Below are 18,364 nucleotides of genomic sequence, written 5' to 3' on the forward strand. Positions count from 1 at the left end.
GCAGTCCCAGAACACTTTGCTTCCACATTGTTTACCATGTGATCTTCACAGTGTATAACAGTAATTAGCTGTATAGTGAAGTATATTTCATTTGGAATGTTAAAGGCAACTGTTTAGGCCTACCTGTACATTAATGCTGTGGACAGATCTCCCATTCACATAATCTCCTTCATTTATTGAAGGAGCTATGATAGGAATGTGAGTGCCATCTATGCAGCCAATCACACCTGGAAACCCTAAAATATATCAAATTGACTAGTTAGTGCTTCAAGTCTCAAAGCTTTATGACATAAATTAATTATTGCTTAGATTGATACCTGCAATTCTGTGGAACTCTTCTTTGAGAAGTCTGGTGGGTCTGTGACTTGGGAACAGTACAAACGTGTATAGTAGTCGTTTCAGGTGTCACATTTCGGACAGCCCGACAGACAGTTGCCTTGGAAACATGCTCTGTATCACCGATGTTATACAAAAAACTGCCGTTGGCAAAAAAGACGCAGTGCAATACAAAGAATGTGCTCGGAACTGAGAGCGTGTCCATGATGTGTCATGTGAACGATGTGAGGGCTGAGAATGCTGTTTAGATAAATTATTAATGATGCAGACAGGTACTCATCAGGGAATAATAAAACTTCCAATCGGGCTCTAATAATCCTCTCCCGACGTTTCTGCGGAGTATCTGCGCCTCGACACCAACTGGCTCTTCAAGAAAAGGACACGTCATGTCTGCCACTGCCTTCAGTCTGCAGGCTTCAACTTAAGAGCAGGAGAAACTCAGGGTTAGTTGAAGAAAACCTGCCAGCGAGCAGGTTAGGTTCACAGAGTATGTTGCCAGTTCAGAGTTAAGCTGAACTGGCTTTGTGAAACCGAAAAACCAGAGTTTCCCTCATCTCAGGGTTAACTAACTCAGAGTTTTCACTAAACCTGCTTTCTGAAACGGGCCCCCAATAGCAATAGTAACCCTGGTTTGGTAGCAAACAACTTCACTTCTCAAATGGGCAACAACTTTACTCTTCCACAAATCAGTAGACAATAAATCTGGTGCTAATAATAGTCCGCCCCAGTTTGCTCCGTTGTCGCTCCCTTTCACTGAGTTGTGGTTTTTGACTCCAAGTTGTGGCTTTTGGATTCGTGTTGTAGCTTTTTCCCATTCACTGATACTAGGGCCACTGTAATTTTCAACCCAAGAAATTTCATAAGTTTGGTGATGATGTTAATATTGCATTGATGTGTTTCACAGTGCAATCATATAGTTCAGTTTACAGCTTTAAAAAAAACATGTTTTAGGATTGAGTACCACTGGAGACACAATGAGCACAGTGTAAAACTGGCAAAATCTTGAATTAAGTCAGAAACCAATTGAACAAAGAATAAACAAACAATGCAAAGACTATATACATGTATTTTTTTAAGCTTCATATGAGTATGATACGTTTCCATAAAACTTATCAATCCTTTAACTATACTCTTAAAATTATTTGAATCTTGAAGATTTAACAGGAAACAGTCTGCCAGGAAATGCTCCCCCTGCTGTCTCTCACAAGGAAAGTGTGACATCCATGAAACTAACACCACTTATAAGAATCTGTCCTCTAACTATACACAAATCCCATTATAAATATCCATGAAAAACATGAATTCGTATTTAATATTCGATCAGTCGAAATAGGTTGGTTCATGCTTATTGTAAGCATGTCACATTTGGGTTTAAAGGAAGAAGAAAAGTATTGGATTTTGATACCAAAGGTATGATTTTTTTGGGCATATTGGTTGGTTGAATAAGAAAAGATTAATTCATTCTAAATTCCTGTATGAATAGTGCAGTATTTTAATTTATGGCAAATATAATAAAATGTACACTGGTAGTGAACAGTCAATATTAAATAAGCCTATAAAATAAATAAATAAATAAATGAGGCAATAAATACGTAAATATAAATACATAAATAAGTCAAAATAGTTAAGTAAATTATTAAGTATATAAGTATTTATTTTTAAGAACACTTTTATCTATGTCATCGTCTTTTTTAGTTTTTAAACAGATTCGTCCCTGTCCTCTCCTGACCAAAACCTGACCTGTCCTGAGGGCCCCACCTACGTTGTCTGCGGCACTTGTAAGTGGTAATGGTAAATGGAACAAGCGCCTTTCTAGTCTTCTGACCACTCAAAGCGCTTTTACACTTCATATGCCAGTTTCACCCTTTCACACAGTAATGTCCATCATCGGAAAATAAGTTATTCATGCACATTCAGACACCGATGATGCAGCATCGGGAGCAATTTGGTTAGTCAGTAGGTTAGTCAGTATCTTGTTCAAGGATACTTCGACATGCAGCCGGAGGAGCTGGGGATCGAACAGACAGGGTTCCATTCAGAGGCAGAAGAAATTTCCCTTTTGCCGGTGTTGCCTTGCTGGACTGTCGCTAAAAACCTGAAGTGTGCTGACTTGAGGGTGTCTTGCGTTTACTGCCTTTAGAATGGGATCAAGGTTTGCAGACTGGGCCGCTGGTGTGAGCCTCAACAATGGATTTCTTCACTGTACTTCACTGCCTTAAGGTTATGTGAATGCTATTTTATTATGCGATTGTATAGTGTTGTGATAGCATCACAACCACGATGAAGTCATGAAACTTTACATTTGTGTTGTTGTGGCCGAGTTCCAACATGGGTGTGGTCCGACTTGTGACTACTGAGTACTCATGGGTCGGAATGTCAACATGTTGATGGCACTGCGTCTTATGTTATCCCATTTCAAGATGTTAAACGGACTGAACTTGAATAGCACCTTTTTAGTCTTCCGACCACTCAAAGCACTTTTACACTACATGCCACATTCATCCATTCATACACCGATGGCACAGCATCAGGAACAATTTGGGGTTCAGTATCTTAGGGACTATCTCCAGGAGTCAAAAATACATTATACAGACAGTATGGTATAAATGTTGCTAAAAATATCAGCCAAACTCAACTCGGATCAATATTCACAGGAAATAATCTGCTCAAAACTACTTCCTTTCCATCAGACGAACAGTCCCAAAGAAAACTCTTAACAACCCTCTGCATGGTCAGATACACTAGAGCCAAGGTGAACTGTTCTTTGGTTTGTAATTTGGGTGAACTGACCCTTAAGCCTGATCCTTTCTGTCTCCACACTCCCACTCATCCATTACCTACGGAGGGTACCCCCTGGACCGGTCGCCAGTAAACCACCTGCATGTCTTTGTCCAAAGGTGACAGACAGACAGTTAACAGTACATTGTAATCTATATAGTGGAGAGGACAATAAAGCAGTAACGAGTTTAAATAAGCACACAAAAGCATTTCTTTTTCATACCACTTTATCTGATTCAAAAACAAAACACACCCCAACATACTGACAGTATTTTCCCGAGGAACCCTGCCTTTGGCACGCTGCATGTTACAATTTCCTGATCATTTCGTAAACGAATCCTCAAAAAGATCACCTCCTGCTTCCGAGTCCAGGGCAGGGAGGTGTTACAAGGTGCACCAACAATGTTTTTCCGATCAAGTGGAATTACAAGTGAACACAAGAGACCTTCTAGATTTCTATTAAATATTGAAAATCCTTACGACTACATACTCTCAATCATTTCAGCATCACAAAACAGCATGGTTCAAGCATTTACTATCAAGTGGCTTTACTGGTTTAAAATCATTTGTTTGTATGACTCTATATCACAAAAGGTTTTTGTTGTGGAAATATTCGTCATTTGTCTCAGGCACAGGCTGCTGATTCAGTAGCACTTCCAAAACCCTATTTTCCTGTCTTGTGAAAGGTTACAAGACAGATTTTTGACCTAAATATGGAGCAAAATGCTCCTTTAATAAAGGCAGAATGAGTAGGATTAACTATGTATAGACTCATACAAAAAGAATCCCTCTTTATCATCACTTCACTAGTGTGTGTCTGTATCTGCAGAGATCTGCAGCCCTCTGCCTTTGTTGTCTTATCTTGCTATGTTCAGGACATTTCTGGGGGGTCAAACTTTGGGCATCATGCAGGATGTGATGTTGGGACTATCGTAGCTAGTGACAGTCAGTGTGTCCGTTTGACTGAGGGCGGGACTGAGCTACACACACGCTGAGCAGAAGAATAAAGCGCGGCTTTGACTGAATTCACACACAATCCAGCAATGTGGCTCTTTCCCGCAGGGTTGTGCGGAGGTGTGGCCATGTTGCTTTAGAACGTAACTGCTATGAAACAATTAGAAAAAATAACCCCTTTCTCTAATTCACCTTGCTTTTATTCTTGCTCATGCTCTCATTGAGCCGCAGAGGAGGGGCCCACTTTAGCAACCACCAAATCCTACTCATTCTGCCCTTTAAGAATGGAGTTCTCTTTTTAGTGGCTCAAAGAGCTAGAAAAAATATAAGCTATGTTCCAAAAATACCTTTAGTCAACAAATATGCCTTAACAAACAGCCACTTTGCTTATAGTTCACCATTTAGACACACTTTCATATACTTTCAGTACAAATTAGACATTTGAAAGGATAAGTCTGGTGATATTCTATAGTTTTCTTATTGTCAACATGGGTGCAGACCCAAACCAACTAACAAGTCTGATTTATCTTCTTCCTCTGTGCCATAGATCTCCACTGTTGTCCATAAAAACTCATCAGTGAGCCGCACTGTTGTGTTCATTAGCACGCGCGCACACACACACAATACTCACTAGAGCACCAAATGTGGATTAATCCGCCACTGAATATAGTCCCCTACAAACACCACTTCCAACTGTTTGAGTAACGTTTCATAAAAACTATGAGGGATAAGGTTTCAGGGAATAACTGAGCCTTATTAACAAAAAAACTTAACTATATACTTAACAAACCAGATTTGCACCTTCAGGAAGCAATGGGCTTGGAGCTGAGAGCCACAGACAGGCTAAGGAAGTGAAAAAGTAGCTGACTATTGGGGATTTGTTGACAATAATTTAAAAGAATAGAATATCTTACATTTTCATCCTTTAAAAATCATTAACCAATGGATACACAGGTGTGAAAGCACATTACAATGTCTGTTTGCATCTGACCCCCAAATAGACATGGATAATCATCAAGGCGAGGCGTCAGTTTTATTGACAGGATAAGTCACTGTTCCAACCAGAATGGACCGACATCTACTCAGAAATAGACACAGATTTAAACATTTGATTTGATTTCTAGTAACACAATCCTCATACCTGATCTTTCACCTCTTTCCCTGCTTACAGACTCACTGTTGATTTGACGCAATGAAAAACAGGTTCACATGTTGTTTGACACAGTATCTACAAATTGGATTATAGCCAGTACAACCCAGCAGATTCTAACCTGTTTTAACCTGTGGATAGGGCTGCACAATTACTGGAATATAGTGATCACGATTTTGGCTTCCCACAAATAAATAAACATGATAGACTGCAATACTGATGTTTAAAATGTGTGATCCTGGGAAACCCAGCTGCATATTAAAGCAAACGCTTGCTAAGCTAAACAGCCAGCCCACCAGGGGTGATCGCTTCTGGGGAGCTGTCATGTCACAGTATGCAATAATTTCCTGGATGTTGCGGCTGCAGTGCAGAGTAGAGGAGTACCGGTAATATACAACCGAAAGCAGACAGCCAAAACGAAATTCAAATGTCTGGAGCAGAAGGCGAAAAGGATCATGGCGGTTGGAAGTATTTGGGATTTGGTGCAAGTGATGTGAAGCAAGTACATTATATCCAAAGAGTGCATTCAACCACCCGAAAAAACACTACAAGCTGCAGCACAATGAAGGTCAAGACAAATAAATTTGCTAACGTTACCGCACTGAGTCACCGGCCTTGTCTAGCGTCAACTCAGATATCCATAACACAGACGCCACACAGTGTGTCACCGTATCCATCCAGTGAGACTGAAGGCAGTGCTCTGTTGATTTAATTTTGGTTAATAAGTTTTGGAACCTGTCTTATTTTGATGCATATAGCACATGGAAATGAAAGCAGTGCTTTGTTCATTACAAAGTGCAATAAACATATTTTGTCCCTAGAATCAATGAGTAACTAACTTTTTGTGCAGCCCTACCTGTTGATAATAAAGATTAAAAATCAAAAGAAAAAAAGTCTGATTTGGAAATAAATGCACAATGCACACATTTAATATCACATTAGTAACAATCATACCTTTTCTTCCAGGTATAAAAATATTCAACACTTTTAGAGGCTATAAGCTAAAAACTGGTTCTTCCCTTTGACCACATCCATTTGAACACCGGAGAGAAAGCAGTTGAGTGTCGTCGTGCTCTGGACTCATCTCAGTTTTCGAGGAGGACTGTCCTGAGCTGATCCTCCTCGCTCATGCTGACTGTAGCGATGGCACCATCGTTGAACTCGAACGAGGTCCCGCCGTCGACCACCATGCAGGCGTCCCAACACCGGGAGCGGACACACACCCTGAGGCAGCAGAGGCATCACAGCGTTCAAAAAAGTACAGTACATCTTTACAGCGTGAACAATTATTAAGCTTTTTGTTCTGAGACTGAGGAACGCTCACTGACTTGCTGGCGAAGCCTCTCTGCCGACTGCTGGAGAAGACTCTGTTGACGATGGGCTCCCTGATGCTGTAGAACAAACGCCTGTCGTCTGGACTGAACACCAGAGACTCGTTGTATTCATCAGTAACTGAAAACGCATGCACACACACACACACACACACACACACACACACACACACACACACACACACACACACACACACACACACACACACACACACACACACACACACACACACACACACACACACAAACACAGACACCATCTTCAAATAAAACTAATGTGTAAAAATGTACAACAGCAAAAACAGGAGGATTATCACTCACCTTTTTCAATGAAGTCACGATTCAGTGGGATGTCGAGACCTGTTTGGGACTTTCCTGAAGAAAGACACGTTTGTCAGTAAAGTCAGGTGACATATTTGGTTTACTTAAGTGTATTGCATTCACTGGAGAGAGAAAAGTGTTTGGCCTGTTTTTTCTGAATCAACAAGATTATTATCTCAGAATTTGGAGAAAGGTTTTCACAAAGAAAAGAATTAGTGCTGTCAAACGATTACAATATTTAATCGCGATTAATCGCATTAATGTCATAGTTAACTCGCAATTAATCGCACATTTTTATCTATTCTAAATGTCCCTTGATTTCTTTTTGTCCCATTATTTTTTCTCATTTTAATGCGTAATCTTATCAACAGGGAAAAGTGGATCAGCTTGCTTTGTGCAAACATTGGCATATACTGTAGTGTTCAATTTCACACTAACACTCAAAACGTAATGTCTACTACTCTTAAACAAGTGTGTGCGGCATGTCTGTTGTTTTGTTTCCGGTCTAGATCCCGTGTGGTGTTGTAGTTTTTCTAACATTGCTAGTTGTTGCAACAGCATGTGAAAAAAACTACAAAGTGTGCTAGGCCAAAATGAACGTTAATTTTGCGATAAAAACATTGACGCCGTTAAAATGGGTTTGCGTTAACGTTGTTAATAACGCGTTTAACTGACAGCACTAAAAAAATATATATTTTTTTTCAATTAAGGAAATACCTCCAGCAGGATCTCCAAGCCCAGGCAGGGACCATAGCCCTCTAAGCCTGACCCAAAGACCCTAACACTCACTGCAGCCTGAGAAAGCCTTGAGCCATCTCCAAATTCCAAAGCCTTGCTGGCTGGCTGGAGAGAGAGAGCTGAGGGCTAGAGAGTAACTTGTTAATTCAGAAAAACCGAATGGGATTTTTTTTAAATGAATACTTTTCTCTGAATTTTGAAATAATACCCTCCTTAATTAAAAAAACACAACAAAACAAAAGAGGCCACACATTTTTTTCTCAAGTGAATGCGTAATGCTTCTGTACCTGCACATACACGTACCGATTTTGAGAACCTCTTCCACAGCTTGTTCAACAAGTTTGTTAATGTTATATGACCTGTGGACACCAAGAGAGAAGAACAATCATAGAGCAGACAAGCGGATTACTAGACGATTTATATATACTTATATATATTATATATACTATGTACTGGTGAATGGGCACTGATTTTGAACAAAATACCAGTACATATAGCTCGGCTCAGTAGTAAAATATAGTTGCTTAATTCCAGTTAGGATGTGGAAATCATCATCATTAGTTTAATATAAATAAATATACATAATGTTAAATAATAACTTCTCATAGCTTTGCAACACCCACAAGGTGTGATAGAATACATGAATGATTTGTGGTCTAATGGCAGATACAGCTTCTTCCAGAAACATTAATGTTATGTTCTAATAATCAGACCAAAGAGTTTGCTCCCTATGTATGCCTTTATGTTTCATTTGTAAAGCAACTGAAACTTTGTTGGTGAATCAAGGATTTATTTCCACCAATCCAGAGTTGGTGGTGATTGAAAGACTAAAAAAAAAAAAAAGACTGTTTTGATGAGTTTTATTTTGTTTCTGTCGACTTTGAATTTAATTATGATGTTACTATCTGTGTTTTTGTCAATGGAGTCTGGTGATGAGTATCAGCTGTTTAAATAAAATGGATCTTACTCTCTAACAATAAGGTCAATCTCTGTAGGGATCCTTTCCATGAAGTTGTCAGACACTAACAATCGTAGCCTGTCAGTTTGAGCAGTGTTAAATTTACCAGGCTTTGGATCCTGTTCCTGTGCAAATGCTGAGTCCTGAACTTTTCTGCTTTTCCCATGGGCCATCATCCACAGAGATCTCATAGTAGGAAGCCCTATGGAGCAAGAGGTTAACAAGGGGTGTGAAGGATTTTAACTTCATCCTGTGGTGGACAGAAATTCCCCTGATGAGTGCCGGAGAGATGAGCACACGGTGGTGGTGAAGGGACTAGGGATGAATGAGGGTTACAACACAAACATACAACATACACACACAAACACGGATACACCATGTTTAGATGGAGTTACATGCCATCAGTTAGGATGACAGAGTTACCTGGAGGACAGAGATTCTCCGATGAAGATTTCATTCAGGCTTCTGATGGGGAGAAGACTAGGCTTGGAGAAGCTCTCATGTAGGGTTCCTGTCCCTGAGAAATCAGAAACCACTGAATTAATAGTAGAACAGTGGGAGAACATAAAAAAACACCAACTTACACAACGATCAAGTAGCTCATAGAGGTCACCATCAACCCTAAACTACACATTTCCTCTTGTGCACAATAAACAGCAAGTCAGACAGAAAGACACAGACGGACGGACGGAGTGGGACAGGTACACAAGAAGGGTGGTGGAGTCGTACTCCGCTGGATGTCCCTGGTGGTGATTCGGTGTGCTTGACTGTGCTGCTCCAGGCTCAGCTGCTGCTCATGCAGGTCCACGGGGGTGGGGTTGATTCCTGTGCCCTCCAAGTGCAGGCGGATCCTCTGACGCCAAAGCCACCTGAACCCAGTACGGCAGAGGTGAGGGGACAAGATCTTAGGCTTTAACTAAACCAGCTGGCCATGTTTTAAATACTGTACAGCTTTATTCTGAAGCCTATCGTGAATGCAGTGAATTTCTGTCAATAGAACAATCAAGTGTAAATTATTAACTAACTCATTTATTGTGCTTAGGAGTAACTAACGTTTAAAAACGGTACACCAGTAATTTATTATGGCAATTTCAGGAAGTTAGAAGACTCACGAGACAAGAGACAGATTTGTAAAAAGAAACAGAAGCGAGAGAGAGAGATATCCTGACTTTTAGTCTGTAGTATAAGTCACACCTCAGTTTGTAATACTGGCTTTTCCATTAAAGTCCATAGCCTCCGAGCAAACACTGAGATCATCAGAGTTTTTGATTTCAGTGTGCACTGTATTATCTAAACAAGTACAAGTATCGGACCTCTGTATTGGAAGATAATCAATATTAAGAGACTCAGATCGGAACAGCCCTAGTATTTTCATATCGACTTCCATATATTTTGCACTTTTATCTGTTTTAAATTCAAGAATTTGTTCTTTTATTGGCATTTTATCTGCTTTATATGAGATCACCGCTTATAACTGCATCTTATTTGTGGTTATCTCCTTTACTTAAATGTCAGTCATTTTATATGAACTTATTTCTTTTATTTTGTACTTTCATCTGTTTATGTTTGTATTTTTATTATTATACAATTTTACTTAATGTGTGGAGTGCCCCTTTGGCCACCAGAGGGAAGAAGAACTCCACAGTTAGCTGGCAGACACACAGCCCTGACATGTTATCAGCTAATAATGTTGGTGTGTCGTGTTGCATGCTCTACTTTTAACTAACACAAGAATCATATCAGCTCTGTTTAGCCTCTCTTTACTAGTCAGTTTTAGAATTGATTTTACTGACAACCTTTAAACTACTTCATGCTTCAGCTCCCTGCTAGATTTATTCATTTCTGCACCTCTATGAGCCACATATAGATATAAATGAAGTTTATTCAAGTATTCATTATTATATCAGTAGTAGTAGTATCAGTAGCAGTAGTAGTAGTAGTAGTAGTAGTAGTAGTAGTAGTAGTAGTAGTAGTAGTAGTAGTAGTAGTAGTAGAGCTGCCTCCTGCTGCTGGAAAGAAGGTCGCTGAGACTGAACCAAGCAATAAGTACACCATAAAACAAATAAATAATCTAAAAGAGGCTAGAAGCTCCGTTGAGAGTGTTTCTTTGTGACTGCTATTCTTCAATTCACGTGACTCAATCATTTGGTTTACGTGTTTACTAAAAAACTTCAACGGATACAGGTTGTCTTTGCGTGTTGGACTAGCATCAGTATATTATCCTCGCTCTGTTTTTAACATGTTTGAGGCTGACGCAGTTTAAATCCCGGTCAGTCCAGTAGCGTAATAGGGACCTTCTTAATTTTTAAGGGGTATTAGAAAACAAACAAAAAAAGAGATAAATAAATACAAGTAGGCCTATATCTCAGCATTTCATTCATTTTTGTGAAGAAAACTAAACATATTTAAGATATAAACAGGATAAGGACAGGGTGAAGACTGAACACAAGCTATATCCACAGAGCCTTCACTCTCTGTTAAACAGCCTCGTCCTGCATTAGAACAGTTAAAAGAACCAAACAGCTTATAGAACAATCAGAAGAAAACAATATATATATATATATATATATATATATATATATATATATATATATATATATATATATATATATATCTCAAAACATGATACAGACAGAATTGTATAAAAATATCAGGAAAACTCATCTCTGATCAATATTAACAGGAAATAATTGCTCAAATTTCATCCAAATCTTTGTTGTTTGGGTTCATTGTACAGTTCACCAGTGGTTCTCTATTGTTATTGTTATTATTGAATATAATATGAAATATCCATAAAATATGTCAGTCAGTTTGCTCAATGACAGAAAAGGTTCCCTAAAGGAAAAAGGTTAGTAACCACTGACTTGTATGCATCAGTGCCACAATATCATATTTGATCCACACCTATGTGAGAGTTGTTCTTATAACTGCATACATAACGAAATGTATTTATTTTTTAGAAACAGCAACATAAATTGAATGTGAATGTGTATGAATGAGTTAGTTTCTGTTTGATGGACTTTGCCATCACTGAGTGAATGTGTGTGAAAGGGTGAATGTGGCATGTAGTGTAAAAGCGCTTTGAGTGGTCGGAAGACTAGAAAGGTGCTATACAAGTACAGGTCCATTTACCATAAATTAGGTTAAAAAACTTGATTAGTTCAAATGCTTTAGAAACAGTTTTATGTAACCTATTCCTCTCAAATGTATCCAGGTATTAACCTAAACTGAAAATCCCTGCATTGATTCTTACTGGGGAGTTTGAACTTGTACCTCAATGAACAGCCTTAGCAGCAGGTTTGGATAAATCTCCCATAAAGATATAGCAGTGATTTCTTTAAGGCACGGTAACTGGATTTGGGCTATTTAGGCTAGTCTGAGGAGACAACAGTGGGTTTTAGACACCATGTGACTTTGTCCAGACAACACAGGTTTAAACTTGTCTTGAACTCTGAGCTACTGGCACAGCAATGGCCACTGAGTGTTCCACCAACTTACAGACAGCAACATTACTATCATATATTTCTGGTAGTAGTTTACAAGGAAGGTTTATAGGCAGGTTTCTACAGGTTACATTTAACACTTTAAGACCTATTTTACATGCATACTGGCAAAAAAGTACAAAGGTTATGAAGGAAAATCAGTATTGGTTCTATGTTGGTTTGGTTTTGTAGTTACAGCATGATTAACACACATTTTTGTCAAAAACACATTTAAACAGACTGAAAACTGCAACTTTATACAATTAACCTTAACTTCATTAATCCAATACATTCTTAAGACCTGTCAAAACCATATTTAAGCCTGGATTTTAGACTCCTTAAGACCCTGTGGGCGCTAGGCTAGATGTGATGTGCTAGAAAACTGTGCAATATTGCAATATTGCGCTGGACAAATATTGAAGTGCTAGCTATACAGTTCTATCAATCAGTCTGGTTGTCTTTAAATTGAGAGCAGAATTAGAATACAATAGATTAGATATTTTAAATAAAACTAGATGTTGTTTCTAGAGCAGCACCTCTAATCTTTACCTCAATAATATCTGAAATGTCAATAAAAGAAATCCTGATATAACAATACTGAGTGATGTTTAGAGTATCAGTATCATCATTCATCCTGTTATCCTGCAGGTAACGTTTAGCAAGATCAGGCTGGTCCGTCTCAGCCAGCAGCTCAGTTTAAAATAAGGATTTACCAAACTTTAAGATATATGACTAACTGAACTTTTAGCTTAAAACAACTGACTTTTAGCCGAGCTAGCGTGGACAGGGCAGATGTTGCTTGTGTTACATGTTAATGCTGGTTAAACAGGTGTGGTGATAAAGTGCTGGCTTTTTACTCGTGAAGGTTTGCACCAACGCACAACCAATGCGGAGTCACTAGAACCGATACTACAAGCTGCAATAATTACAGACTGTGTCACAGTTCCATAATGAACTGAAAATATGTTTACGTTTACGCTTCCCTCTAACATTGTGGCAAAACATCCCTCACAACCAGCACAAGTATCCACCATCGATCAATGAGTGGACAATCTCCCCTCGCTCTAACCCTCCTGTAGTGACAGTCACACTGCTCTGCTCAGCCACTGTCTGTGTGAGAGACAGACCAGAATGGGGGGGTGGTGTGTGTGTAGAAAAGAGTACTGACAGGAAATGCAAGATTAAAATAGTTTGTAAGTTAAATAGTGAATTAAGTAAATAAGAAAACAATTTATTACAACAGAGGCCACTGTTATATTTCCTAATGTTTTTAATAAGGTTATTTGATTGTCATTTACAACACAGGGTTGTAGAATGAATTTAGATATAATTCCCTTTATGCTACTTTTCAAAACAAAATAAAAATTGATTAACGTCAAAAATAAATGAATTACTAATTTGTATGACGACATGTTGAGAGTATAAGAGTATATACAAGGAGTACTAAATACAAGGAGTGCATGTGGGGATTAATTAATTGTTTTGTTTTTATCGTATAACGTGGTATCAAACTGGGGATTAAGAATCGTGGAATTTCACTGGGCTCAGCCCCGACAGAGAGAAGAGGGGAGAGGCTGCAGTGTGCTAAGTAATACAGCCTTGAGACAGAGGCTCTCACTCTCACTGGAAAAAGATTATAGAAGTTAAGTAACAGAGCACCCACAGGGGGACAGGATGTTTATCAGAAGGAAGTCCAGCACAACAACACTCAGGTTGGGTAAATACGCACCTGAACTCACCACGACAGAGTTTCTCCAGGGCCTCTGGGAAGGCACGAGTGTACCGCACAGGCAGGCACAGATGGCCTTCTGACCTTTATTTGACAGAGAGAAATGTAATGAACTGAATAGAAGAGGACTGTTAGATAGCAACAACGTGGAGTACTGACATTATATGTTACGCTTACTCGAGTGCTTATGGAGTATCTTCCTGAGGAGTTTTTTTTTTCTTTTCAAAGAGTCTAACTATTCTCCACACATGTATCTAAGCCCTTCCCCAAAAGTGCTGTTCAGTGATTTACCTCTCAGGGTCCGTGTTTACTCCAACAACTGGTTTGTCCTTGCTTAAAACCTTACTGGCAACAAGTAGCATTGTCCCATCGCCTAACAAAACAAACTGCAGTTAGAGAACTTGTATTGTGTGTTTGAAGCCTTTGTTCATGTGACTTTTTGCCCCCTGGGTTGAATAAGTTAAAGTCCTGCCCATTCTGTACATCATCATGCCTGGACACAAAAGTCAGCGTTCAAGGAAGATTCTTTTATCCAGAGTTCTTTTAGTCAAACAGATAGTAGAGACATGACCTATATACTGTATTTGTAATTAATCAGTGTCTCAGGGGTTGGAGCAAGGCTGCAACTATGATGATGATTCTCTTCATTTTCAATTAATCGTTGAGTCAATAAAATGTAAAAAAATAAAATAAAAAAAAAAAAAAGGAAAGAAAAACAATCTACAAGAGCCCAAAGTGAAGTCTTCAAATTGCTTCTTTTGTTAAAAACCCAAAGACTCACATTTCAGAAGCTGGAACCAGCAAATGTTTGACACAGGGGTTGGAGTGAAAAAACAAAAAAACAGCTAAACTAAATCATCTAAAACCCCTACCTCCAGCAGAGATGATGGTGTCCGCCCATCGCACCACTTCTTCATCGTACTCTCCTCTCTTCACCACTCGCACATCGATGCCCTCTCTCCTGCAAACACAGAAACATAAAACTTATCTTTATAAACAGCTTCCCGGCTGTAAAACCTTCCCCGTCTGGTTCTCAGGAATGTGGCAGTGGTAATGTCCCTGCGGCGGGGCCACATCTTACCGCAGGCTCTTCACAATATGTTCCACATTGTTGGTGTGGATGTTGTGTCTTTCAAGCAGGCCACTGTAGCTGGAGCCCTTCATAGCAAGCTGCAAAACACAAGACACAGCAACAAAAATGAAAGATAAAATGTCAGAGGTCACAGGCATGCCTGGAAGTGAAAGGCCCTCCTTACTTACCAGCTGTTTCAAGTCCTCTTCAGAGAGCCCCGCATAGCGATACCTCTGCTGTTCAAACTCATACCGTGTGGTCTTGGTGACCACCGCCACTTTCTCCGGTTTAAAGCCAGCTTTCGGCTGCGAGGAGGGGTTGCATGTTGAAGTGTGGAGCGGTCGAAGGGGGTTACCGTACAGCAGGCTGACAGCTCGATTCCCAAAGCTCACAAAGTTAACCACCGAGCGGCGAGTCATTCTTACAAGCGAGCACACAACCATAAACTCTACTCACATGTCCCGTTACCAGCGCTCAACGAGGCTCGGTGCTGCGGTTACGTAGCTGTCATACTGGTCCATATGTCTGTCCTCTGGCCAGCTGTAGCTACTGTCCATTCACAAACCACACACCCAGCTGTCACAGAAGGTCACCAGGTTCGAGCTCTTCCCTAGCTGTTAGGTGAACCGCTTATAACTTAGTGGTATTACTTTATAAGTGTCCCAGCAACAGTTAACATTAGCTAACGTTAACTAACGGCTAGTTATCCTAATAACCGTATTTGGTAAGGTTAAACAACACGTTACCAGCCGAGCTTAATAAGCTAAAAGCAGCTAGCACAGGTCGTAAGCGAGTGCTCACTGTATTTCATATGTTCCGCCTGGGGGTTGCTCTCTCTACAACCCGCAGTGACCCGCAGTGACCCGCTGTGCCCCTGTCCTCGGGTCCGAAGGTGTTTAAACGCGAGGTAACACACATGGACAGGTTAAGAATAAACGACAACACAGGAGAACACTGGGGACACTGCACGTACCATGCAACCTGGCACGTACCCCAGTTGTACGTACGCACGTACGCTACGTACAGTTTAATCTGATTGGCTACGTGGCTTTCACGGAGGTGACGTTTTGTTTTGGCTGCTGCCCCACAGCTCGTGATGCGTTCACAGAACTATAGTAAAATCATACATAAATATTATCCCATAAAGTTAGTGACTTGCAAATATTTTATATTAATATATTATTACTCCCTGCTAACAGTAATTAGTTACACTACTAGTTGTATAACTTTTCTGCAACTCCCCACAAAATAATTATGTCCTTTCTCCCCAAAATTCCGATTTATGATGATTAAAATCCAGTTTTGTTGTTAAAGTCAAAGTAAATGGGATAAGTGTTTACTCATTTTGAGAAATTTTACTTAAAGAACATTATTAGGGACCGAGCACTGACTGACCAGTGCAAGAACCAATTGTAATTCAAGGAATTATTATCATTATTATTATTATTATTATTATTATTATTATTATTATTATTCTGCCCCTTCGACCGCATATTTGGCGGCCTTAACATTCTCGAAAAGTCATGGAAAATTGCACAAAATTCAAACGTAGCTAAAATAAAGGGAAGGGTCCAGCTGCGGCTTGGGCGTACCCGTCATGACACGGGAGAGTTTCATCGACCAATCGCAATTCATACTTTGCAGTCACGTGGTTACCATGGATACCTGGTGGGCAAGAAACGCCGACTTCATCTGTCTATTATAACGTTAGTATATTTCGAGTGAAGTAGATTTAATAGACGTAATTGAAGTCAGAAAACAATCACAGTGATCTTGACTTTGGATATGGATGTTTATTTAGTTTGACAAATTCCATTCCAGGACTTGAATTACAGCGTGTTATATGTCAAATCACATGAGGAAATGATTGCCTTGGTTTTTCCGTTCAGTACGTAGTATGACGTTACTACGTACAATAGAATAAAAGCATTTATTTTGATGGGTGGGCGATTTTGCAAAACCTCGTAGATAATTACAACACCAGAACATTGTATTAAACAATGCAATTGTTGTTAGTTTTAATTTACTTGGGTGAAAGCAAACACAGCACTGTTTCTCTGCCTTCGCTGAATGAATGCCAGGGGAAACACCGACGTCCTGGCAAGATCCTTGACTAGTTTACTGGGTTTCGTTGCTGGAGAACGATGTTCTTGCCCGTCAGCCAGTAGTTGTGACGTCACGTGCAAAGTATGAATTGTCCTCAACAACTCGTAGAAATGTAGACTAGTCCTACACGTAAATATAAGCATATTAAGATGTAATTGGACTAACGTTCTGTAGATGGCTTAGCTTGCTAACGTTAGTTCTATAATACATATAATACTATAATACTACTAGATCTTAATTTGAAACTTCTGTTGAGAAACACTAACTAGCGAATGTTATATTAAACCGGATGTTGACAGTTACAGTTCAGCAAGAAAGGCGTAGAAGAAGGGGGCGTTCCAGTCAGCGAAAACGGGAACCCCCACCAGCACGAGACCGCCCATTTGTGGCTGCAGCTGGATGATATTGGAAATAAACGGCTAAGCCACACCCCCCAGAATCAGCCCCCAAGACACGTAAGGCCGACATGTACGAAAATTGGTACGCATGATAAAAGAAGCAGAAAAGTCTCTTGGACCCATACCTCAAACCCAACAGGAAGTTGGCCATTTTGGACGGCATGCAACGCGGCCGCAGCACGCCACGAGTTGTGTGGAGTGCGAGGTCCCGCCCAATGCTGCTTGCAGCTTTAATTTGTAATTATTATTCATCTTTTTTACATTATCGAGGCAATGAACAATATATAATTAATTTGTTCATTATTTCAGCTAAATGTTACATTCATAAAATTCATAGAAAGTTACTATCATATATTACGTTCAAAGAAACAGATCTGAACATATATCTTCAAACACTTTTATATTTAAACAATTGTAACTTGATATGTGTTTTTTTGTATTACAGTTTTAGTCTTTATGCATAATTTTGTCATCGCTACTTTTTACTGAAAACATGGGGCCTCATGTACTAAGACTTGCATGGATTTCCTACTAGAATGTGGTGTACACTGAAAGAGTGAATGTTCCGTACGCACAAAAAAAACGTGCGTATGCAGAATCTCACGCACATTGTCTTTGTACATCGCAATCAACGTGAAATTGAGCACACATGCACGAGCACAACGCTCCACCCTGTCCCCTCCCTCAAATACACTGATTTGAATATGCTAATTAGTATAAATAGGCCTAGATAGTGCTGTCTTTAGGAAAATGGCAAAAGCCAGGAAAAAAAGAAATTTTACGGAGTGTGAATTGGAGGTGCTGCTGACAGAGGTAGAGCCCAAAAACAAAAAATGACTTTGCGTGGCACAGGCAGTAAACTCGGTAGGGTCGGAGAACCCGCACCGCAGCGGAGTTGAAAAAGAAGTGGTCAGATATGAAGACATATCTGCCCATCGCCAGAGCCTTCAGGTCACAGGTGGTGGAGTCCCAATATTACGGTAGACTGATATACTGTACTGCTGTATTGTG

The 18,364-nt window shown here is 39.7% G+C and overlaps 2 protein-coding genes across 8 annotated transcripts in view; one reads left to right on the forward strand and one right to left on the reverse strand.

Moving 5' to 3' along the window:
- Positions 1-3,323: 3,323 nt before the first annotated feature.
- Positions 3,324-15,858, reverse strand: nadk2 (NAD kinase 2, mitochondrial). 4 transcript variants are annotated; one of them, XM_051412337.1, is made up of 12 exons: positions 15,038-15,858; positions 14,859-14,947; positions 14,650-14,738; positions 14,069-14,150; positions 13,778-13,861; positions 9,296-9,435; positions 8,990-9,083; positions 8,673-8,816; positions 7,912-7,967; positions 6,871-6,924; positions 6,547-6,670; positions 3,324-6,442 (listed from the first exon to the last, which is right to left on the reverse strand). In XM_051412337.1, exons 1-12 carry the CDS (start codon positions 15,290-15,292, stop codon positions 6,304-6,306), a joined length of 1,350 nt encoding a protein of 449 aa, XP_051268297.1. In that variant the 5' UTR covers positions 15,293-15,858; the 3' UTR covers positions 3,324-6,303. The 4 variants fall into 4 exon arrangements, with proteins under 4 accessions (XP_051268297.1, XP_051268298.1, XP_051268296.1 ...); XM_051412338.1 differs by having other exon boundaries at positions 8,673-8,768; positions 9,272-9,435; XM_051412336.1 differs by having other exon boundaries at positions 9,272-9,435.
- Positions 15,859-16,494: 636 nt separating this feature from the next.
- The window catches only part of LOC127370336 (excitatory amino acid transporter 1-like), a 35,013-nt gene continuing 33,143 nt past the window's right edge, over positions 16,495-18,364 (forward strand). For 3 of the 4 annotated variants that reach the window (XM_051412319.1, XM_051412318.1, XM_051412321.1), the window contains exon 1: positions 16,498-16,555. The gene's annotated coding sequence lies outside the window, so the exon portion shown is untranslated. Of the gene's footprint in view, positions 16,556-18,364 lie in introns of all 4 variants that reach the window. The other variant, XM_051412320.1, reaches the window with a different exon arrangement.

This window comes from Dicentrarchus labrax, unplaced genomic scaffold, assembly GCF_905237075.1.
Source record: "Dicentrarchus labrax unplaced genomic scaffold, dlabrax2021, whole genome shotgun sequence".
Classification (NCBI taxonomy): Eukaryota; Metazoa; Chordata; class Actinopteri; family Moronidae; genus Dicentrarchus; species Dicentrarchus labrax.

Excerpts from the sequence above, each read along its gene's own strand:
- nadk2 (XM_051412336.1), bottom strand. The coding sequence starts at position 15,292 with ATGGTTGTGTGCTCGCTTGTAAGAATGACTCGCCGCTCGGTGGTTAAC. Across the intron at positions 14,739-14,858 it reads CATATTGTGAAGAGCCTGCG|GAGAGAGGGCATCGATGTGC; the intron begins GTAAGATGTGGC and ends CTGTGTTTGCAG. Across the intron at positions 13,862-14,068 it reads GTAAACACGGACCCTGAGAG|GTCAGAAGGCCATCTGTGCC; the intron begins GTAAATCACTGA and ends TGTCAAATAAAG.